Source organism: Lucilia cuprina, chromosome 5 (assembly GCF_022045245.1).
Source record: "Lucilia cuprina isolate Lc7/37 chromosome 5, ASM2204524v1, whole genome shotgun sequence".
Classification (NCBI taxonomy): domain Eukaryota; kingdom Metazoa; phylum Arthropoda; class Insecta; order Diptera; family Calliphoridae; genus Lucilia; species Lucilia cuprina.
In genome coordinates this window covers 37,674,271-37,698,427 of record NC_060953.1, presented here as the reverse complement: position 1 = coordinate 37,698,427, position 24,157 = coordinate 37,674,271, and the positions used below count along the sequence as shown (strand labels likewise).

Here is a 24,157-nt window from a genome sequence, read left to right as displayed (position 1 = left end):
ACCAATTTGAGAATTTTGGCATCGATTTGTTAGAGCATATTTTTTCATATTTTACCCATAAGAGCATAATTTTGCATGATTTGACTTTTTAGCATATTTAAGACATATTTTCGAGTTTTTAGAGCATATTTTACTCTTTTAGTGCATATTTTCATGTTTTCGCTTTTTTCGTTTTTATACATTTTTAATTTTCTTTTCAAAACTTTATTTAAAAAAAAATAAAATTCTATTTTTTTATTTTATTTTTATTTTTTAGCCTATTTTACAATTTTGAAAAAAAAATTCGTTATGTTATAGTTTTTTATTCAATAAAGCATTATATTTTAAATCGGACATAAAACCGATTACTTTTGATTTCATCAGACCAATCCATTTTTATAGTTTAAAAAACTAATTATTGGAATTTATGACAACACCGATTAAAATGTCAGTTTAAAAGCTTTGAATACAATTGGAAGAAATGTGTCAAACTTTGTCGTTTGAAATGTTTTTTGTGGACCAAATAGTTTCATGTTATTTATTGGTTATCTGAACGTAAAACGGAATTCTATTATACTAGTTCTTCAAACTATGAGATGAAACATTTATAAAAAAAATTTTTGTAGGATATACATTTATTATTTCATTACAATTTCAGTCTTTGAGCTTTTCAATGTTAAAAAATAATAAAAAATTTTATTTTTGGAGCATATATTTTTTTAATTTTAAGAGCATATTTTGAGTTTTTTACGGCATATTTAAAGGGCTTAAGACACTTTTTTTAGAGCATGTTTTCGGTTTCCCTGTTTATTATTAATTACTACTAAATATTTTTTATTCGTAAATGTTTCGTAGTTTTGCATCAAGAATTTTTCTCATACACAACTGGGCCTCTAAACTAAGGAGACTTCCAATGATTTTTTTACATATTGCGAAATAATTAAAGTTTTCTTTTAATATAGTTACTTTGTAAATTACACGAAATTTCTTAAATGTTATGAATAAACACAAATTGTCTTTACTTTCGTTACATTTTTCGTAGTGTTTTAATTCTCAAACAGTTTGTCAGTTTTAATATAAGAGCTTCATGAAAACAATAAAAAACAAGTAAGAAGTTATAGTCGGGCGAGGCCGACCATATAATACCCTGCGACCTGTAGTTTGATTACAAGGTTTACAAGCTCTATTCGGGGGTTCAGCTGTATGGGGGCTAAGTGAAATAATGGACCGATGTTAACCATTTTCAATAGGCTTCATCTACAGTAACATAAAAGATCATGTGCCAAATTTTATTAAATTATCTCCAAAATTGCGACCTGTAGTTTAATTACAATGTTTACAAGCCCTTTTTGGAGGTTACAGTTGTATGGGGGCTAGGTGAAATAATGGACCGATCTTAACCATTTTTAAAAGGGGGTTCGTCGTTGTAAAATAATCTGAGTGGTTCTCTTTTACCTAGTTCTGGAACTTGTTTTAATTACAACAAGTTAAACAATTTTTCCTGGGTCGTCATTACTTCTAGAACTCGTTCTCTGAACATTGTTGTGATTCAAATTTTTGGAATTTTCTTGTTTTTTTTTTTTGTACTACACTAATGTTTGTGTAGTGTACGTTGGAATGAAAAAAGTATGTTTGTCAATCCGTTTGTTTAGTCTATTTGGTCCTTAAGGTCTTCATTCTTCTTCGAGACATCTTCACCTAAAGCTTGAAAACTCATGGTTTTTTTTGTATATGATAGTTTTCACAACCTGTTTATACCAAATAAAAATAGAGGATCCACACTTACCTGACGATGTTCAGTTTATCGATAAAGAAAGAAAATATGTCAGACGTGTTCGAAAACTTATAACGTCGCAAAAAGGCCAAATATTGCTTTTTTCAAAATTTAGGACACGATATCTGAAATCACAGATGTGATCAAATTGTTAGGTAAGTTTCGGATTTAGTGGGACTATTCATTAAGAAAAGAATACTTTGAATACTGGGTTTATATTTTTCGGCCTGTTACAGCGAAACATTAGAATACCCAATATCTGGACCCGGCACTGATGAGTTAATGTAAAGTAAATTCAAAAGCATGCTTTCCTTACTTGTCGTCGTGTGTTTTTAGGGAGAAACATTGAAATATCCAATCTTTGGAAACGGCACTAATGAGTTAATGTAAATCGAATCGGAAACTTAAACTCAAAAGAATCATCTCCTTATTTGAGTCGGAGAAATTTATCGATATGGGTTGTTAAAGAGAAACATTGGAATACCAAATCTTTGGACACCGCACTGATGATTTAATGTAAAGCGAATTCGAAAGCATAAGCTAAAGAAAAACCACTGTAATCTTTCGAATGATCCCATTTAATCGCTTGTAGCTAGTCGCTCTGAATGTAAATATCATTAAGTCGGCTACTTTTGATTTCTATGCTCAACGCTTAATATCTAACGCTAAACATAGTGAGTGGGAATTTAAGAAAAAACAACCTAAATAAATAAAAAATAAAATACAAACTAGTTTCCAGAAGCAAGGTCAAGCTTTTGTTTGTGGAAATACACATTTATTGTTAGTTTGTAGTAAAACTGTAAAAGATTTCTGTCTCTATGATTCATTAATGATAAGTGTACAGTTAAAACTCTTTTAACGCGTTGCTTTAAAAGTTTTAAGTTTAAGAGTTTTAGGGATTTAAAACCAATTTTTAAGTAAGACAATTAAAATTAACTAAAGTAAAAAATAATTATGTTTAATTTTGATTAATAGTTTATTATTTTATTCCCTGTAAATAGAGACCTCAGAGTAACGTTAAAGATTTTTCTTTTCATTTTTTTTTTAATTTTCCCATGATACACTTAACGTTTTCCTACTTTTCTCTTAACACTTATTCATTGCGTTTTATGTATTATATTTCAAAATGAATATTTAACACATTGACACCTTTTGCTTTAATAATCTTCATATCGTCATTACACATTTTTTTATACTACATACTTCTTTTGCATCTTTATGTCGAATGATAAATAAGACGTACTTTTCAGATATTTGAACTACATTTTCTATAGACATAGACACTTTGAAAATCCATGTACTAATATTTACATTAGGATTGGATCAAAAAAAAAAAATGTAAATGTTTCTTATATAATATATTGTTGTTTATATTATATGTTTTATAGGATAGGTCCTACGATTCTTACGTTATATCATTTCTGGATTATATTGAATGGAATTAGAACATATATAAAGAATCATGATTAGAATCATCTGAATGAAAATGAAAATTTGATATGTTATACCTAATCCTAAAATATTCCGGAAAACCAATAATTTTATTCAAATAGTTACAATCCTAATGACAAATATCTTATATTATACATTACCCAGCAAACCATAAGATTTCAAATTTAAAATCTTAAAAGCAGAGGAGCTCAATATTGCCATTACAAAGCACGCGTGATAGGATAAGAAAATTCTGCTGACGTAAAGTTGATACACATACACTATAGGGTTAATTCTTCTTCTTTTTATAATGAGCAATATCCCAGCAGTTCGACAAAGAGTCAATGCATACGAAAAAGACAGTAAAGGGTACGCTCCCGCTTACCAAGGCTATATTCGTTACGAATGTACCCTTTTGTAATCGAGTATGAAGACAGTCGTTACTTTAGTGTCCTCTTTGTAAGCGGGAGCGGAGACAGTCGTCTTTTTACTGCCTTCAAGTAACCTAGAGATTATACTCTTAATAGTTTTTTATTTTTGTTAGTACTTCCGAAAGACAGTCGTCACTTTAGTGTTCCCTTTGTAAGCGAGAGCGGAGGCAATCGTCTCTATACTGTCTCTTGGTAGGGTGTAGAGTGACGAGGACAAGCCCATGTTAAAATGGTCGGTCACCTGGGTAGTCAGGTGGCTAGAGGCCACAACAAGTGGTAGGTTAAGTGGTCAGTTCGGGACTGTCCCGTCCAACTGCTGATATCAGTTGGTTTGCACTCAAATTGAAAAACAAAATCAAATCAGTTGCTGATCAGCACTTGTCAAAGAACGGTCTGTGCGCGACGCTTTTAAAATTAACACAGAAATACAACAAAATTTTGAGAAAGCCAAATTAATGTAGCAGAACATGAGAGAACAGTTGATCGTTTTTTATATATAGACTTTGATATACGCTGGCTGTCAAAATCCATGATGAATATTTGACAGTTAGCTTATAGTTTGTAATCATTTTATTAGTATGAATTGAATTATGTTCTCTGCTGCTTTACTAACACAAATACAACTATGGTAGACTATGGTAGTATGTGTTTGAGCATCTCTGCTTAAAAGTAATAATTACATCTCAAATACTGCTCTTTGCTATTCATTTGCTGATCATATAGCATGGTACATTATTAAATTCTTAAAAGTCAATGTTTGTTGGGTAATATTTAATCACTGGCTCATGTTTTACTTAACATAGTTTATAAAAGAGCTCATATTCAACAACTCCATTTGCCTAAGTTTATTGAAAAAATGTGTAATATTTTTAGTTATTTTTAGACTTAATGTACCTTCTTGTACATGTCATGCGTTGGAGTAGAGTAGCGGTACAGAGTAGAATAATATATACAAATAAAATAAAAATGTGTGAATAAAAAGACGAAAGTCTTAAATCATTGTAAAATATTTGAGGGTGATTTATACACATTAAATTTTATGTCTAAAATACAAAAACTATTAGTTTTGTTTGTTACATTACATACTTGAATGTACAATTAAAACATAACATCGGTCAGTTTTTTTTAACAAGTTTTGGAAAGTTTGGTCGTAAAATATGTATTCTGTGTTCCCAGGATGACTTACAACTTTCTCAAAAAATACTAGTTAATCCGTAAGAGGCATTTTCAGGTACAATTACATTATTTGTAATTGCAGGTGAAATTTTGCAAATTACTTGTAATTTAACAATTTGCAATTACAATAACTTGTAATTGTGAATTTTGCTCCTTATAATTACTTGTAATTTGTAATTAAGGAAACCTAAATTACAATTACAAGTAATTGTAAATTTCAATTACTGGTAATTTTAATTCGTAAAACATTAATTGCAATTATATGTAATTTTAATTGGTTATTGGTCAATTACAAATAATAAGTAAGTGTAATTTGAAATTTACACATTACATGTAAATGTGCCCCCGGGTATATTATCCTTGATGACAGATCCGGGGGTAGATAGGTGCTACCAATACCTCTAGTCGGCCGGTAGTGGTGTTTACAGTTTACGGCTTGGCTTAGTTCTTGCATAAATTGAAAAGAGGTCTAACCAGAGAGCCACATAATCTGGTACTACGAGTGGCCAATTGCCCATAGGACTATGTCCTGGCTGGTCAGTTGGTTGAAGTTCTACCAATACCTCGAGTCGGTCGGTAGTGCTGTTTACAGTTTACTTCCTGGCTTAGTCCTTGCATAAATTGAAAAGAGGTCTAACCAGATAACGACATAATCTTCTGCTACGGGTAGCCAATTGCCTGCAGGACTATGTCCTGGCTAGTCAGTTGGTTGAGGTTCCTTCCTGAAAGAAAAGTGGTCTAACCAAATAACCACATAATCTGCTGCTACGGGTGGCCAGTTGCCCGCAGGACTATGTCCTGGCTGGTCAGTTGGTTGAGGTTCCTTCGGAATCCACGTAGTGGCTGTGGTTAAAACCCGAATTCGCGGGTAGAGTGAGTTGCGGTTAAAAGACTGATGTAAGTAAAAGTCAATATTTCGGGATAAGTTAGGTTCTCTTTCCGGAACAGCAGATACACCACAGAGGAGTGACTGTGGTACTAAGCATTGGAAATGAGTTGGTATTAATTGTATATGGTACGGGATAAAAGTGGGGCATGCGGACCCCACCCAGCCGCTAGGTTCTGGGTTGTCTGATGATGGATGAAATGTATCACATGCAAATGATACCATTGAATTTTCCTTTCATATTCAGATATGTTAAGAGTAAACTCTGTTCATATCAGAAATACTCCATTGTGATCCTGTGATAAGAACAAAGTCTCGGCTCTGGGTGCTGTTGCCAAATCAACAGAGGCCATCCCATCTGCGTGTTTGTAAACGATAGTGATGTTTTACATTTCGGAAGTTAAGCAACATGGCAGCAATGCTCAGGGATTAGATAGCTCAAGTACTCGAGCAAAGTGCTTGTACATGGACCGGCTCAATCCATGTACAAAAATTGCAACCTGCGTGTAAGATACACAAAGGGGCAGTGGTGAGTTGTTTACTTTTTACTCATCCAGTGGTTGAAAAAGTACCACCGTGAAATAGGGCAACACGCCAGGTACTCACGTAAAGCACTTCGACTTCATTATAAGTAATTGTAATTGGCCATGTAACCAATTACTTTGTGTAATCATTTCATTAGTTTTGTTTCTTACCTGCTAAGTCTAAGTCTAATGTTTATTACATTTTTGAAAAGGAAAATCATTTATGATGTGCATGAGTTCAATAGGGTTTCCTTTAAAATACTTATTGGGTAATAACCAGGGAAACCGAAAACATGCTCTAAAAAAAGTGTTTTAAGCGCTTTAAATATGCCGTAAAAAACTCAAAATATGCTCTTAAAATTTAAAATATATGCTCCAAAAATATTTTTTTTTATTATTTTTTAACATTGAAAAGCTCAAAAAGACTGAAATTGTAATGAAATAATAAATGTTTAATGTCATATTCTATATAATACAACATTTTTTATAAATGTTTCATCTCATAGTTTGAAGAACTAGTATAATAGAATTCCGTTTTACGTTCAGATAACCAATAAATAACATGAAACCATTTGTCCCCAAAAAACATATTTCAAACGACAAAGTTTGACACATTTCTTCCAATTGTATTCATAGCTTTTAAACAGACATTTTAATCGGCGTTGTCAAAATTCCAATAATTAGTTTTTTAAACTATAAAAATGGATTGGTCTCATGAAATCAAAAGTAATCGGTATGTTCGATTTAAAATATAATGCTTTATTGAAAAAAAAACTATAACATAACGATTTTTTTTCAAAATTGTAAAATAGGCTAAAAAAATTAAAAAAAATAAAAAAATTGAATTTTATTTTTTTTAAATAAAGTTTTGAAAAGAAAATTAAAAATGTATTAAAACGAAAAAAAGCGAAAACATCAAAATATGCACTAAAAGAGTAAAATATGCTCTAAAAACTCGAAAATATGCCTTAAATATGCTAAAAAGACAAATCATGCAAAATTATGCTCTTATGGGTAAAATATGCAAAAATATGCTCTAACAAATTGATGCCAAAATTCTCAAATTGGTCTGAAACGTATAAATATCTTATCCATGAGTCCATACGACGCACCACAAAAAACATGCATTTGCATATTTTGGTTTCCCTGGTAATAACATTTACACACTTACTTTATTTAATACACCTCCAATGCTTACTTATAACAAATTAATTTTCAAAAAGGTAAAATATCTGTATACCCTACAATTGGCTCTACTCGCATTCTACATAGAGTATAAAAAAGTAAGTCAAAAAGTATAAAACTTTTTTCCGTTTTCAATAGTTATTCTAAGAAAATTTTAAAATCTTAAATATATAATCGTAATATATAACAAGTATTTTAGTTTAACCCATGACATTTATACATTAAAAAAGCAAGGATATGGACGATGGGGTTAATCCCTCATTAAATTTTAGTAACCAGACATGTAGATAACACTATCAAAAATTAATTTAAATTTGTTCGATTTGACGCAGAAGCTTTTGATCGATTTTCTAAAAGAGGGGTTATATTGCAGCAAGAGCAAATATGGGCCTATTCTTATAAATGTTAATAGAGGGATTTAGATCTACATTAAACATATTTGTACATTAATCGTGATATTATTGCTTAATCTACAAGTCATTTTCGGAAGGGGACTTTATAAGGTCAAAAGTGGCGCGATTTTGGCAGTATCATTTAGACTTACATATATCAAAATAAGTTTTGTCGATTTTTATACAGATACTAGAACATTTGTCATTGTTTTGAGTTCAAAAAACCTATACGGGGATCACGGTTATTGGGGTTAAGCAAAATGATCGATCGATTTTAACCATTTTCATTCCTTAGGTCAAAAGAAGTGTATTTCATCAAATTATCTTATTAATTGAGATCTGTAGCGTGCGCACAAGATTTACATGAATACACATATGAACAGACAGTCATAGCTAAATTGACTCAGAAAGTGATTATAATTTCTATTGGTATACTTTAAGTTGAGTTTAGGGTAGCAAAACGCAATGAGCTCTCAAATGAGATTCTTTGTATTCTTTCTTTTACTCGTACGTATGCTCACACATGTATAAAAAACAAACAGAATTAGTCAGAGAAATGTTTTTTTACTCTCTGCCTTCAGCTGGTTTAGGGCCAATATTATTGGTGTTACAAACTCAGCACCCTCCCCACTATAAAAAAGTGATTATGCGTTTTTGCTGATATTTTTAGTACATCTTTGATTATAGTATAGATATAGAAATCGTTCCATAATTTAACTACAAACAAGAAAACATACTCTCTTAATGGGGTTTGAAAAAAATATGGAAATCTTAAATACTTAAGAAGAACTTGTCTAAGTAAGTCTATTGCAATATCCCCGGGGTTCTCATAAGTCTTTAATACATTATTCATTTTCCTAATATTGCAACTTACTTCAGTGGTCTTCAAATCAGAACCCAAACCAGACATATTTTCTAATTTCATATGTTTAAAGATCTATTATAAATTAAGTAAAGTATTATGGAGAAAAACGTAAAATTCTTAGGACCAATCTTTAGGTGTAGTATTAAGGATTAAATTAAAATTATTCTTCGAAACTTGTTTTTGAATGAATGTCGACAGATTTAACGTGAGCACCTGCCTTGACGGCCTTTTCCCACGGTGGTCTTTTTCATCCACTGGGTAGACTAGAGGAGGTCTACAATGCGCCCCTGAATTCCTCAATAAAGAACTCGGGTAGCAATTTTTATATATGAATGTCCGGTCCATGTACAAGCACTTTGTTGAAGTACTCGAGCTTTCTAATCTCTTGCCATAGGAGCCCCGTTGCGGAATGACAGGCCGCATAGGACCTGACAATTCCCCAGCATATACTGGCGTCCCACTACACGAACGGTAAGAGATGCCGATCGGGTTTAGGAATCCAGCATATGCTGCTTTGTACACAGACCTGTTCGATATATCAGTTCTTAAACCAACATTCTCCCCCCGCGATTTTGGGTTTTAAACCACAGCCACTACATGGATCCCGAAGGAATCTCAACCAACTGACCAGTTAGGACATAGTCCTGCGGGCAACTGGCCACCTGTAATGCTAGATTATATGGTGCTCTGGTTAGACCTCATGCCAAATCATTCCGAGGCGAAGCCAAGGATACATTTGACATCACCAATTTATAGTCCCAGCAGACTAGAGGTATTAGTAGCACCTCTTTACCCGGGATTGCAATACACCATGATGGAGATTTCATCATGGAAACATGTCCATGTTTTTGAATACTCAATTAGCTAGTTTTGCTTGCTAGTTTAAGCGCCCAATGCAGGTGGTTTAAACTTGAGCAAGAAATGCAAAAGTGTAAACAGCTGATGCAGATTCAATTTATTTTTAGATTAACTAAACTAATCTATCAAAAACCCTCTCTTAGACTCGTATCGTACTTTGCATCTTAAGAAAAGTATGTCATTTTAAAACGGAAAGTATTCAACATATTTAGTGTGGATAGTAGTTCTGGCGATTCTAGAGTTATTATAGAATTTGATCTTTATGATAAAAGATTTTTAATTTAATATAAAATTTCGTTAAAATTATATTATATACTCCAATAATACACCTTATGAAAAGCAATATTGTAGTTTATAATATAGTCGAACAATTTCGACTGTAGTGTCCTAGTTATTTGTTTTTGTTTTGATAATTTAACAAATTATACAATTAATAATTAAGTGATTGCTAACCAAGAGGAACGAATATTTTAGGTATAACAAACAAAATTGTTGTAATTTTTTTCCTGTTTGTTTATTCTGAAAGATGTGTCATTTAATGTCAAATTTGAATTGGGATTCTAAAACAAAATATAAATTAATACGTAGATCAAAAAAAGTAGCAGAAACCAATTTAAATGTAATTAATATTTCATTAAATACATACTAAGATGAGCTAACAACATACCCCCGTTTGAAGAGAATGAGAGCTATAAAATAAACAAAACTTAAATTTATAAATTATTAATAAACAGATATTACAAGTATTAGCATTATAGAATGAAACCCAAAATATTATTGTATAATAAAAGACGAAAACGTTCTTTACTACAAGTTATGCCAGTTGATAAAGTAAGAAAATTTCCAAAAAATATTATTATGTAAATAAATAACCTAAAACGTAGATATAGTGTTTGTTAAGTTATTAATGGATTAAATCATATTTTAACGTTTATTTATTGATTTTATTAGGTGCAACAATTGGCCGGCAGTATTTATCAAGAGTTCGAACGCATGATTAATCGTTACGATGAAGATGTTGTTAAAAACTTAATGCCATTACTGGTTAATGTCTTGGAATGTCTGGACGCCTCTTATCGCATTAATCAGGAACAAGATGTTGAAGTAGAATTGCTAAGGGAAGACAACGAACAGTTGGTAACGCAATATGAACGTGAAAAAAGTGCTAGAAAATTGGCAGAACAAAAGGTAAATTTTTATTATGTTAATAAATTAATTTAATTTCAATTAAACATTTTAATGTTTTCAATATTTATAGCTGCTGGAGTCTGAGGATTTGGCCGAGCAGGAGAATAAAGAATTAGCCAGCCGTTTGGAATCTTTAGAGAGTATTGTGCGTATGCTGGAGTTAAAGCATAAAAATAGTTTAGAACATGCCAGCCGTTTGGAAGAAAGGGAATCGGAATTGAAAAAAGTACGATTTGATATTACAAATCTAAATCTTTTAAAACATAATTTATTTTTTAACATTAACTTTAGGAATATAATAAACTACACGAAAGATATACGGAGTTATTTAAAAATCATGTAGACTATATGGAACGCACTAAAATGTTAATGGGCTCCACGCACTCACAAATGAGCACAGCATCAGATCGCATGGAATTAAGTCGAGCTAGACTTAATCCCGTAGCCAGGTATTAATTAAATTTTTAACATTTTAAATCATTTTCTTAAAAAAATAAACTTTATTATTAGATCTTCCGGTCCCGTTTCCTATGGTTTTGCCTCTTTGGAAAATTCTGCCATGTTAGATACAGAAACCATCTGTAGTGTTGGTAGTAATTCTGATGATTCTGGTCCACCATCGCTGCAAAATGAATTCGAAACTTTGCAAACTGTAGAAAAGTCGGCTGAAACAGATACTCTTCAGCAACAAAATCAAGCTACATCACCGCAAAGTGATAGCAGTCCCATAGTGCCAAATGCTCCATCAAATGGTTTGTTTTATTATTTCTTTAGTTATTTCCAAACACAGCTCTATAAATTCTATCAACAATTTCGTTATTTATTCTTAAATCGTAGAAAATTTTTCGAAATTTTAAAATCCTATAGATTTTTGTTGTTTAATATTATTAATAATTTTTCTAATTATTATGTTTTTAAGGAAATTTTTTGGTAATTTTAAAAATTTTTAAAAAGTATTTTGTGGCTGTAAAGAAAAAGTGCATATTCCTGCATTTTTGGAATTTTACAGCTCAAATATGTTGAGCAAATTTAATTTTTCTTCTTGCTGCATATTGTTTTGTACCGATTTATTATTATTTATATTATTGTTGTGTTATTTTATTAACTTAAACCGTGATCTGAATTACTCAAAGTATTTTTAGTTTTAAATTTGTTTTATACTTATTTTTTTTTTTAGAATAAAATTCTCTTCTAATCTAATTGGTAATAAAATCAAAGATATAAATTAAAGAATTATTAAAATTGATTGGAAATACTCTACTTTGAAGTAGAGTATAAATGAAGTCCTTTTATGTTTCGAGAGAGGGAGAGAGAGAGAAAAAATCAAGCTAAACTTTATACGTTTTTGTTTTTTAAAGAAATTTTATTGAAATCATTTTTTACACCAAACCGATTAAAAAATATCTTTATTCAAAAGTATACTGTACTATCCCAGCTGCATTTTTTTATCACATTGTAGTCATTTATGTACCCTACCCGCGATTCTTCTATAAGAGTCTTTTATTAGTCCTACTTTTGATCAGTTCAAAGTCATTTTCGAATCATATTTTAGTCATTTTTAGCTTTTTTTTTAATAGTTTTAGGCTTGTTTCAAACAACTGAGCGAAATATAATAACAAAATTAATATATTATCAATAGTGTCCAACCGGACGTTCGGGTTGTAAATTCGGTAAAAAGTGAGGTTCGATCAACATTTTATAAAATGTTTATTTATCATATTTTTACATCATCAAAAAGTTTTAAAAATGCTTAAAATTTGTTTACAGAAGTTATACATTCTGACATTTATAAAATGTTTATTTATCATATTTTTACATCATCAAAAAGTTTTAAAAATGCTTAAAATTTGTTTACAGAAGTTATACATTCTGGCTGTAGAATAAATTTCCGATATACAGGTACAAAACACCATTTTTAACTGTTCATTTTGATTTCGATACATATTATTGATCACCTTGGATCAAAATATGATCATGTATAACAATATTATGATATATACAAAAATATCATGATAAAATATTTTGACAGTATTTAATTATAATGAATGAATAAATAAATAAATAAAAATTGTTACAATAACGTTTTAAATGTTATAAATTTATTTTTTTTAATCATAAATGCGAACTTTCAAATTTGACGAAGTTCGGGTTCGGTACCGAACGAATTTTTATAATAATAACTGTAATAATAATTATATTTCAAACATCTGGATGACCAATTTATGATTGCTATACATTTTGCTGTTGTTTTTTCATATAATAAGTTTTCAATCATATAATTAGGATCAAAAACATAATTTTAATTGAATGATATCTCAAAAAAAAAACGAAAAAACCAGATTGTGTTGTCCGAATATTCGAAAGCCTGTTAATAATAATCACACGTAGCTTAGTTTATAAAAAGTTAAATTTATAAATCATCTGAAATCACAAAAAGATGTTATTTTAATACATGAGAAGAAGTTATTAGTATTTCATAAGTAATACATCCTCATGGAGACCTAATGTTGAGAGGGAAAGATCTGCAGAGTTGATTTTCTCTTCATATAGATAAAAAAAGTAGTTGGTCATAGAAATATATATGGTCTGTCACCTGAATAGCAAGTCTTCTTTAAAATGTTCATTTGGGGAATTTTTTCCTAGTCATTTCAAAAAATAATGTCTTAGAAGCGCTGCAATAGATAACTATGTCAATATCGTTTGATGCAGTCTTCTCACATTTCGGAGGTTAGTCAATAGGTGACAAGGGATTTTACCGACCAAATTCGATCCCTGAACGAATGTAAAGCTTTTTTGCTGATAGTTACTAAGCAAGAATTGAAATTTCAATAACATTAATTGTTACTTCCCACCTCTTTCTAATGAGTTTCATTATGCTATACATGGCTTTCCTAGATCGCTAAGATCTTTGCCCAAAAAACATTGCATTCGGAAGAGTTCTATATAAACTTAGTACTCTTTGCCGGATTCCATCTTGAATCTATCAGTATACACCTTGCAGATCAGATCCACTTTACTGTTCCAAAGAAAACACTTAGAAGTGTTTCTGAGTCCCAAACCATTCGAGATTTCATCCGAAAAAGAAAAGTTTAAATACAATTTTTAATTTTACTCTACAATTTAATTTTAAATGTAATATAACCGATTTAAAATATTTAAATAATAAATAGAGCTGTGTTTAGAATAAACTAAACTTACTTTTTTTAAATATTTACTAATATCTCTAAAATTTAAAAAAAATATATTTTTTATCTTTTTTATGCATCTTCCTTAACATTTCCATATGTCACCCAAATGTGTGTCTTATATCTGTGTCTTAACATTTTGTTAAAATTTGTTTTCAAATCATTAATCAACCTGAATGATGTTAATATCCTTAATTCACAATTTAACTTTACATTGTCTCCCAACAAAATTAAATAATGTGTTCATAAATAAACGAAAAAAAAAAACATTATGCATTGTACATTACGTTCAAATTTAGTTGGTCGTACAACTACGAAAAAGGAACAACGTTCTGCGAATACATTATATCAAGAACTATCCTTTCAAGATAATGAAGAAAGTGAAGAAAACGAAATTGTTACAGGTATGTATAAGGCGTCAAAAGATTTTTCTTTCTTTTTTTCAATTCCATTAAGATTATGTGCAAGGTGTTTAAAACATAATACCCAATGCAAGGTCAACATTTTGTCATGCAAAATATTTGTTAATTTATTAAATAATTATGAATTATTGAACAAATTGTTAATATGTGTTATTTATTTTTTCTCTCTTTTTTATGTTTATGTTTCTTTTTATGTATAAATATATGAAAACAAATCTAATCTACTTATTTGCACTAAATACAACATATATTTTAACCTTACATTCATAACAACTTATTGAACAACACCAACCAACTCTCTACAACACACTCTCTACTCTTCATGTATGAATATTAAAAAAAATACTTACAACAATGCCATGCTTTAGGGAGCTGGGTACATCCTGGGGAATATGCTTCTTCAGGTAGGTATCAAACATCTTATTTGTATGGCTTTATTTACATCACTTGTAAATATTTAAAACATCAAATATGAATACGAATTAAAAAAAAAATACAAAAAAAAAATCGCCTTAAGAAAAAAAAGAAATAAACAAATTTAAAATTAATTCTACAAGAAAACTTTTATTATAAATGTAACAAAACAATACTCATCATATTTTTTCATATCCTGTTTGTTACCTCTTTTTTCTCTCAATATGCTGTCACTTATTAAAACAAAACAAAATTAAATACAACAATATTGTTTTAAAACAAATGCAAAATTGTTTTATATTATCATATGGATACCAACCGCATCATCGTGTATATTTGTTATTTATTTCCTATAAAATAAAAAAAGCTAATGACAACTACTTTGGTAAGTTGTGTTTAAATTATGTTTTGTAAATTTAGTTGTTGTTGTTATTTTTTTGGTAGTAGTATTTGGTTTATTGGTTTTGTTTCTTTAAATTAAAAATTAAGTTTTCGTTTTTAAATTGCACAAAGTATTTTATTTTAGTATTTTTTAAGGTGTTGGTTTAAATTATAAGAAACCGCTTTAACATTTTGAGTCAACATTTATACCTTTGTTTTTTATTAATTTATTGTTTTTATTTATCATATTTATGTAGCTAGATAATGTTTTTAAAACACCCACCCACTTCCAATTGTAGTATTTTTCACAAGAAATAATTTTATATATTTTATACCAGCAAAAAATTTCAGAACTTGTTCTAAAAACAACTAGTACTAGGAGGAGTGCAAATAGAACTATTTTAGATACTTAAACAACATTGGTTCAAATCCGCTGAAAAAAACTGTTAAGCCTATACATAAACCTTTCCTAGAACTTATTCCAAGGTTGATAAATTCGAACTAAAATCAGAATCGTTCGAAAGAGTGTCGACTCCATAACGCTTTCTCAGAACCAATTCCCAAGGTGACAATTTCGAAAAAAAAGCATTAGTCTCAAAGCCAAAGTACAACGAGTACTGCTTATAATCATGCGTTCTAGAACTAGTTGTGGAACTAATACAACTTTGGCTGGGTATAGCTAGATATATCCAAAGTTGGATATACAACAAATACAGTAAAGTTCATTGAATATTGTTTTTCTTAGTATAAAATTTTTCATATCTTATTCGTCTGTCGACAACATATATATATATATATATATTGTTCGTCTGCCAACAATAAGATTTGATGGCTCTCTTACATCAAAACTCTCATAATCCAAAAAAGTGTTTAGTATCCTAAGGTGCAACTCCACTCGTTGGATCATGCTAATCGCTTCGAGAAAAGAAGATATAGAAGAAGTACAAATAACAAATTGGAAAGGTCATAGAAGAGTAAAAGTAGTGAATAACAAAAAAGTCAAATATGTTATATAACAGAGTATCTGAAACTTCATTGAAACGTCTTGCCGACAAAACGGCTAATTCCCCTGATAAATCCTAATAAATTGCATGGACTACATCCGGCTAAATTACCCAATGTGTCGAGGAATCTACTTCCTAGCGATTTCTCTCAAGACCCTGTTATCTAGGATAATATAATGTGCTCAATCTCTCCTGCATTGGTTACGAAGAACTTAATAGAACAATGTTTTTTTTAAAACGTATATCAGAGTCCTTGAGACTGCATCTAAGTACTTTGGTTACTCCACAATTAAATTTAATGCTCAATGACAGATTATTTGTATCCCATAAAATATAACTAATGACAAATTTGCGACTTAACGCTTTTGTCACTTTCTTTAAGAACTGTGTCATGTAAGTTCTTTCATTGCCTATTTCATGCAATGTCCAGGTTGCCAACTGAGCCTTATTATTAACAGCCTCATAATACTTCTACATTCTACGATTAGACACTACACCTTTTTCAATTGAAAATGAGAACTTTTCATTTCAATTCAGAAAATATCAATTGAAATTCAGATTTTACTTTTAAAATTTAGAAAAGAATATTTGAAAATGGGATTTTTCATTTGAAATTTAGAAAATAACAATTAAAAATGAGAATTTAATTTGAGAAAATATCAATTGAAAATAAGATTTTTTATTTGTAATTCAGAATACAACAGTTCAAAATGAGATTTTTCATTTGAAATTCCGAAAATTCCAATTAAAAATTAGATTTTTCATTTGAAATTTTGAAAAAAATCAATTGAATATCTCATTTTTAACTCTTATTTTCTGAATTTCAAATGGAATATTTCAATTTCAATTGATATTTTCTAAAATATAAATGAAAATTCTCATTTTTAATTGATCTTTTGTAAATGATAAATGAAAAATCCCATTTTCAATTGGAATTTTCTAAATTTCAAATGGAAAATCTCATTTACAATTGAGTTTTTCTGAATTACTGTTGAAAATAGTTTAGTGCACCGTATGACATACCAATGCGACTTTCCAAATCGGCTTGGATGATACTGAATTCATTAGGGAGTCTAAAAGTGACAAATTTTTCACTTGACCCTTTTGTCACTTTCCTTTATTGTCTTGTAAATTTGTCCGCTACCTCATTGACATTTACATTGCAGCGTCCTCGTACCCAACGGAGCCTCATAATATTATTAAGACCATTTCTACATTCTACGGTTATGAAATAGTGCACCTTATGACATATCAATGCTCTAAGTGCAGCTTAATAATCGACTTTCCAGATCACTACAATCACTGCTTGAAAGATACTACATTCATTTCTAAGTTTAAAAAATATTCTTTGACCTGCAATATAGGCTCCGAAGCCTGTACTAGTGTCCATCTTGGATCTGTTGGTAAACACTGCGCATACAAACAGTCTACTCCATTTTTCGCTTTTTGGAAGCCCCGAAATTTAACATCGAACCTTCAAATAGACATATTTCGTAAACGATTTTTGTGTGGGTTTATCAATATAGTCTTATAGAGCCTTAGCAGGTTCCTTTCAGCAAGATTCCATACATAACATTCTATACGGATCAGATAAAGGGTGATATTCAAAGCATTCTGTTCTCAACATAACTTACCACCTCATAAAGCACACTCTCAACAGATTTACTCTTAAGGTAGGCATGTTGAGCATTGCTATCCAGGTGAGCATCAATATTGTTCCTAAGATGGGAGATATATGTATATATCTAAAGAGCAATATTCATACTCTCCTGATAATCAAAAACAAAAAATTTAAAACCCACAATTACCATTCCGATCAATTTCTCTCTGAATATCAATATGAATATTAGAGATATTCGTAGTTTCCCTAATATATGAATTTGATGCAGAAGAGAGCATCAATTCTAAACTTTTCTTATACTTGCAACATAAGCATACATTTTCGTTTATGTTTATAAGATAAAGTAACAATACATGTATAATAGAATCTAGTTTAGAGATTAGTATATACACTTCCTAGAAACACAAGATAGAAACACTTCCTCATTGTAAAGACCTTTTCCACTCTAATTGCATTTGTATTTAAAGTAAACTAATCCACACTCTCAGTCGCATTAACATCCATACTGTTGTTTAATACATTAGTTGTAAATCATTAGAAATCACTTAGTTGAAAAACAAATTTTCAAATATTTTCTTCTAATATAATTCTCTTATTTAATTTCCAACTTTTAGGTATGGGCAAAGAAGTGGAAAATCTCATTATGGAGAACAATGAACTTTTGGCTACTAAGTACGACTTGATTTCGTAAACACAATCTTATAAATTTACAATTAATTTGCCTCGCATTTCCTATTATAGAAACGCTCTTAACATTGTCAAAGATGACTTGATTGCTCGTGTCGATGAGCTGACGGGCGAAATTGAAATCTTACGCGAAGAACTAAATGCCATGCAACAGTCACGTAATAAACTGCGTACCAAGGTGCAAGAATTAGAAGAGGAACTTAAGAAAACCAAAGAACAAGTCAAACAACAAAGTAAGTTTTTAGCCAAATTAAAAGCTTAGTAATTAAGTATTTTCAATTTCAGATGACAATGATCAAGATGAAAATGATGTACCATTGGCTCAGCGTAAACGTTTTACACGCGTTGAAATGGCTATGGTTCTAATGGAGCGTAATCAATACAAAGAACGTTTAATGGAGCTGCAAGAAGCAGTTCGTTTAACAGAAATCTTGAGAGCCACTCGTACAGTGGATAATTTAGATAAAAAATCTAAACAAAGCATATGGAAATATTTTAGTAATCTTTTTACGTAAGTTTTTTTGAGTTAACCTTTTCTTTATGTTAGCAATGAGCCAAATTTCTTTCATTACAGCCCCTCCAATCGCCCACAAGAGCGTGTCGCTGATGGGCAGGGAGGGGGGCCTATGTTTCGTTACTCAAGCCCATCTCACTCTCATGGATCCCCCAGTAGAAATAGCGACAGTCGCCTTGCCATAACTGGTGGCGGACCAAACCACCCCGCCAGTGCTGGCCTAGCCAATGCCTTGGCCAATAAAGATTATGCCGAAGAAGGAACCTCTGAAAGAGCCCGTGCTAGGCGTCACGAACAATACCGACAACTAAGAGCTCATGTTCAGAAGGAAGACGGTCGTTTGCATGCTTATGGCTGGAGTTTGCCGGGTAATAAAACTGAAAAAGAACAGCAATCCAGACATTCTGGTGGTGTTCCCGTACCCGTGTATTGTAATCCTTTGGCGGAGGCCTCACCTCATATGAAAGTCTTTTGTGCGGCAGGAGTTAATCTCAATGGAGGTTTTACCAAAAATGGTCAATCCATAATACCCTCTACTTCACCATATGCTCCTCGTTCGACGGCTAAAATTACTGAAATTACTAGTCCCACAGCAGAGCACTCGGCCGAAGCATTAGATCGTCAAATAACTCGTTGCAGTCTCGAAAACCTCGAACCCGAGACCCAGTTAACATCATATGTTTGGATATGCACAAGTACCCATGCAGCCAGTACTGTGACTGTGGTGGATGCTAATCAGTCGGCCACAGTTTTAGATGTATTTCCAATTTGTGCCTCTCATTTGTTGTGTATTGCCTCGGTACCCGGTGCCATGGAAAAGGATTACGCTCTACTTGAAAACTCAGAGGTTATAAAAGCCGGCGAAATGTTGGAGAGACCCGGAGAAGGAAGTGAAGGTTTTGGCAAGGTCGAGTTTATACGTGTTAAACCTAAAACGGATCCAAATAGCAATACCAAAGATACAGATCACAATGAGCAAGCCTTAGAGGTGAATGCTGAAACTCCAGTGGAAGAAAAAGCTAAAGAAGCTACAGAAAAGTCGAATGAACAGAACGGTTCAATACCAATTGAACCCTTAGGTAATGTAAACGAAATAAAAATACGTCAACCCATACCGGGCATACCACAACGTATCCATAACGATGCTACAGATTCTACAACCACTACCAACAAGTCAAACGATACTACTAATAATACCACATCGCAATTTAGCAATAACAACAACTCATCGACGAAACAACAACAGTTACCATTCTCAAAACCCATTAATCCCATATTGGGAACTAAGGATCGTGAAGAGCCCGTCATGAGTTCGGTGGGTCCCACTATGTGGATGGGTGCTCAGGATAATTGGTTGTACGTCCATAGTGCTGTTGGTCGTTGGCACGAGTGTTTGCATAAAGTTCATTTGCCCGATGCCGTCCTAGCGATAGTTCATGTTGAGTCACGCGTTGTGGTGGCCCTTGCAAATGCCCAATTAGCCGTGTTCCGCCGCCAAACAGACGGCCAATGGGATCTGAATAGTTATCATTTAGTGACGCTAGGTGATCGCAATCATTCGATACGTTGTCTCTGTGTGGCCGGCGAACGTATATGGGCCGCCCATCGCAATAAGATCTTTATTGTAGATCCGATCTCGTTAAATATTATCCATTCGCTGGACGCACATCCGCGCAAAGAGAGCCAAGTGCGACAAATGGCGGCAACAGGTGCTGGTGTATGGGTTTCCATCAGGTATAGTTTTTAATGTTTTTTTAATTTGGTAATTTTGTAAGAGAATGTCTGAAAGTCAGAGTAAATAATAGACTAGACTCAAGATTAGACTACAGCCTATATTGTAATCTACAATATAGACTAGACTATAGACTAAACTATAGACTAGAATATAAAGTAGACTATAGACTAAACTATAGACTACACTATAGACTAGACTATAGACTAGACTATAGACTAGACTATAGACTAGACTATAGACTAGACTATAGACTAGACTATAGACTAGACTATAGACTAGACTATAGACTAGACTATAGACTAGACTATAGACTAGACTATAGACTAGACTAGACTATATAATTTACCAAAGACTTGACTTTAGACTAGACTATAGACTAGACTGTAGACTAGACTATATACTAGACTTTAGACTAGACTATAGACTAGACTATAGACTATAGGCTAGACTATAGACTAGACTATAGGCTAGACTATAAACTAGACTATAAACTAGACTTTAGAGTAGACTATAAACTAGACTATAGACTATGCTATAGGCTAGACTATAGACTATGCTATAGATTGACTGCAGACTAGACAATAAACCAGACTATAAACAAGACTAAAGAATAGACTATAGATTATTCGAGTTTTACTGGATTATCGTTTAAATATTTTGCTCTCTTTTTAACATGAAACACAATCTACAAATATTTTCAAAAAAAATACACAAATTCAATAAATAACATTAACACAATTTCAATAGATTGGACTCAACTTTACGTTTATACAACACATACACATTTGAACACAAACAGGATGTGGATATAGAACCATATGTATCGAAAATGTTGGGTACTGGTAAATTAGGATTCTCTTTTGTACGTATAACGGCTTTAATGGTGTCGTGTAATCGTCTATGGATTGGTACCAGTAATGGTGTTATTATCTCTGTGCCCTTATCCGAAGGTCAAGGAAAATTAAGTAAGTTTTTCAAAAAAAGAACTGAAGAATGAAATTGTTTAATTTTATTTGAATTTTCCAAACAGATGATCCCAGTAGTCAACTGCCTTTATGTTGTATGGCCAATGCTCAACTATCTTTTCATGGACATCGTGATGCTGTTAAGTTCTTTGTTTCAGTACCACTGCGTCAAAATAATAGCGCTCAATTACAATTTACCAATAAACGACCCGATATGCTGGTAATGTGTGGCGGTGAAGGTTATATTGATTTTCGCATAAGTAAGTAGTAATTTCTTTGGTTTTTATTTAAATAATTTCTAAATAGCTTTTAAGCATTTGTTTAACTTTTTTGCAAAATACTTTTTTTCTACGGTTGGGTTATATTGAATTCACATTTTGTTCTTATCGCAGGACAAGAGAGAACTATAACTGATGCTAGTGATAATGCTGCGCATTTGATAGTTTGGAAAGTTGATTCGTAAGATTTATTTTATACCTCTTTGTTTTCTTTGTTTTTTTTTTTTATTTAACCTCTTCATATTTTTGTTTATTGCTGTTCTATTATAATTTTGTTGTTGTTCTTGTTTGCAATTTGAGTAATGATAAAAATGTATTAACGTATGTTTTTTTATTTAATTTATTTCTTTGTCCTTTTTGTTTTTAAATTATAGTACATTTAATTTATAGTTTTATCAACTGGAACTTTATAAATTAACGTTATACGTTTGCCAATCATATACGAGCGTTATAAATTGGTTAAAACGCTTACTTAGTTTTGTTTCGAAACAACGAATAAGGAGTTATGTGACCTGAATTCAAACCAAGGTTTATATGATTTTTTTCAATATTTTTGTTTAAAGTTTTTCAATTGGTGTTTTATTATACATATTTTGCTTTACAATTATATAATGTTTTTTTAATGCACTTCTTTTTTTAATCCAAAAAAAACCCATAGAACCGAAATGGTCACACATTGGCTTTTGCAAAGTTTTAATTTTTGCACTTTATTATTTAAATATTTTACTTAAGCAAAACTTAAGTAAAATAAATTTTTTATACAATATTTAAAATTTCAAAATATATAATTTTGTTTAATTGGTTTTTGGTTATACACATTTTATATAACATATTTTTAATTCTAATAAAATTGTAAATATTTTTTATTTAATTCTGCTAATCAAGCTAAAAATTTATTGCTTAAGATCAACAAGAAATTACATAAAATGTTGTTATAACACCTAATTTCTTAAAACTTTGAAAAAGTTTATTTGTCCAAATTTATTTCCTTCTATATATAATTTTCTATTTATTTTTTTTTTTTGCAATAAGAATCATTAACTTTACAAAACAAACTACCAAATATGCGCAGTGGTGTGTAAACATAAACTATGTATTATGTAAAAAAATATGTAAATAAATATATGTATTTTTAAGTCCGATAAAAATCCCTTATGTTTATAAACAGTTCAAATGCAATTCTAAGTATTTACAGCATTTCTCAGAAAAAATCGAAATAAGCCCGCTTCGGTTTTTATTGTTTTGCTTTCCAAAAAAAATTCCACCGTTAAATTTCAATATAATTTATGTTTTAAAAATGTTACGTCCTTTAGACAATTGTGCAATAAATATGTGTGTGTGTTTTTTACAGTAGCGTTCATAGACATGTGTAAAAATTTTCGAATATTTAATATCACAATCTTTTGACGCACTATAACAAAAAACCCGAACTTAAATTATCCCACTTATAATATAACTGATGTCGATTTAGCCATGTTCGTCTGTATGATAAAGAAGAGAAACCAGCAAAATCGGCCCTAAATTTCGATACAGCTTATTTTCAGAAACTAGCAGCTACTTTAGAAAATTTGTCACACGTCTTTTCACGTTTGTAAGGTTTGAAAACTAATAAAATCAGTTCAATAATTTACTAGACTATGCTATAACTAGAATATAGACTAGACTACAAACTAGACTATAGACTAGACTGTAGACTACACTACTACTATTGACTAGGCTATAGACTATTATATATACTAGATTTAATACTATATACTAGACTATATACTAGACCGTACTATAGACTAGACTATAAACTATAGACTAGACCGTACTATAGACTAGACCATAGATTAAGCTATAGACTAGACTATAGATTAAACTATAGACTAGACTATAGACTAGACTAAAGGCTAGACTTTAGACTACAGACTAGGCTATTGACAAGGCTATAGACTATGACATATACTAGATTGTACTATAGGCTAGATTATGAACTATAGATTAGACTATAGAATAGACTATAGACTAGACTATAGACTAAACTATTGACTAGACTATAGACAAGACTATAGACTAGACTATAGACCAGACTATAGACTAGACTATAGACCAGACTATAGACTAGACTGTAGACTAGACTGTAGACTAGACTATAGACTAGACTATAGACTGGACTATAGACTAGACTATAGACTAGACTTTAGACTAGACTGTAGACTAGACTATAGACTAGACTAGACTATAGACTAGACTATAGACTAGACTATAGACTAGACTATA

General features: G+C 31.1%; 1 protein-coding gene across 10 annotated transcripts in view; it reads left to right on the top strand.

The window, feature by feature from the left end:
• LOC111682569 (JNK-interacting protein 3) overlaps nucleotides 1-22,423 on the top strand; it is a 32,894-nt gene extending 10,471 nt beyond the window's left edge. For 3 of the 10 annotated variants that reach the window (XM_046951261.1, XM_046951258.1, XM_046951256.1), the window contains 15 exons: nucleotides 10,453-10,689; nucleotides 10,760-10,915; nucleotides 10,981-11,138; nucleotides 11,200-11,441; nucleotides 14,174-14,278; nucleotides 14,665-14,700; nucleotides 15,078-15,095; nucleotides 18,331-18,388; nucleotides 18,458-18,636; nucleotides 18,689-18,914; nucleotides 18,978-20,651; nucleotides 21,400-21,617; nucleotides 21,683-21,877; nucleotides 22,010-22,076; nucleotides 22,286-22,423. In XM_046951261.1, coding sequence (XP_046807217.1) covers nucleotides 10,453-10,689; nucleotides 10,760-10,915; nucleotides 10,981-11,138; nucleotides 11,200-11,441; nucleotides 14,174-14,278; nucleotides 14,665-14,700; nucleotides 15,078-15,095; nucleotides 18,331-18,388; nucleotides 18,458-18,636; nucleotides 18,689-18,914; nucleotides 18,978-20,651; nucleotides 21,400-21,617; nucleotides 21,683-21,877; nucleotides 22,010-22,076; nucleotides 22,286-22,313 — 3,597 coding nt within the window. In that variant the 3' untranslated portion in view covers nucleotides 22,314-22,423. Of the gene's footprint in view, nucleotides 1-10,452; nucleotides 10,690-10,759; nucleotides 10,916-10,980; nucleotides 11,139-11,199; nucleotides 11,442-14,173; nucleotides 14,279-14,664; nucleotides 14,701-15,077; nucleotides 15,096-18,330; nucleotides 18,389-18,457; nucleotides 18,637-18,688; nucleotides 18,915-18,977; nucleotides 20,652-21,399; nucleotides 21,618-21,682; nucleotides 21,878-22,009; nucleotides 22,138-22,269 lie in introns of those variants that run through there. The other 7 variants (XM_023444543.2, XM_046951260.1, XM_046951259.1 and 4 more) reach the window with 6 other exon arrangements.
• Nucleotides 22,424-24,157: the final 1,734 nt, after the last annotated feature.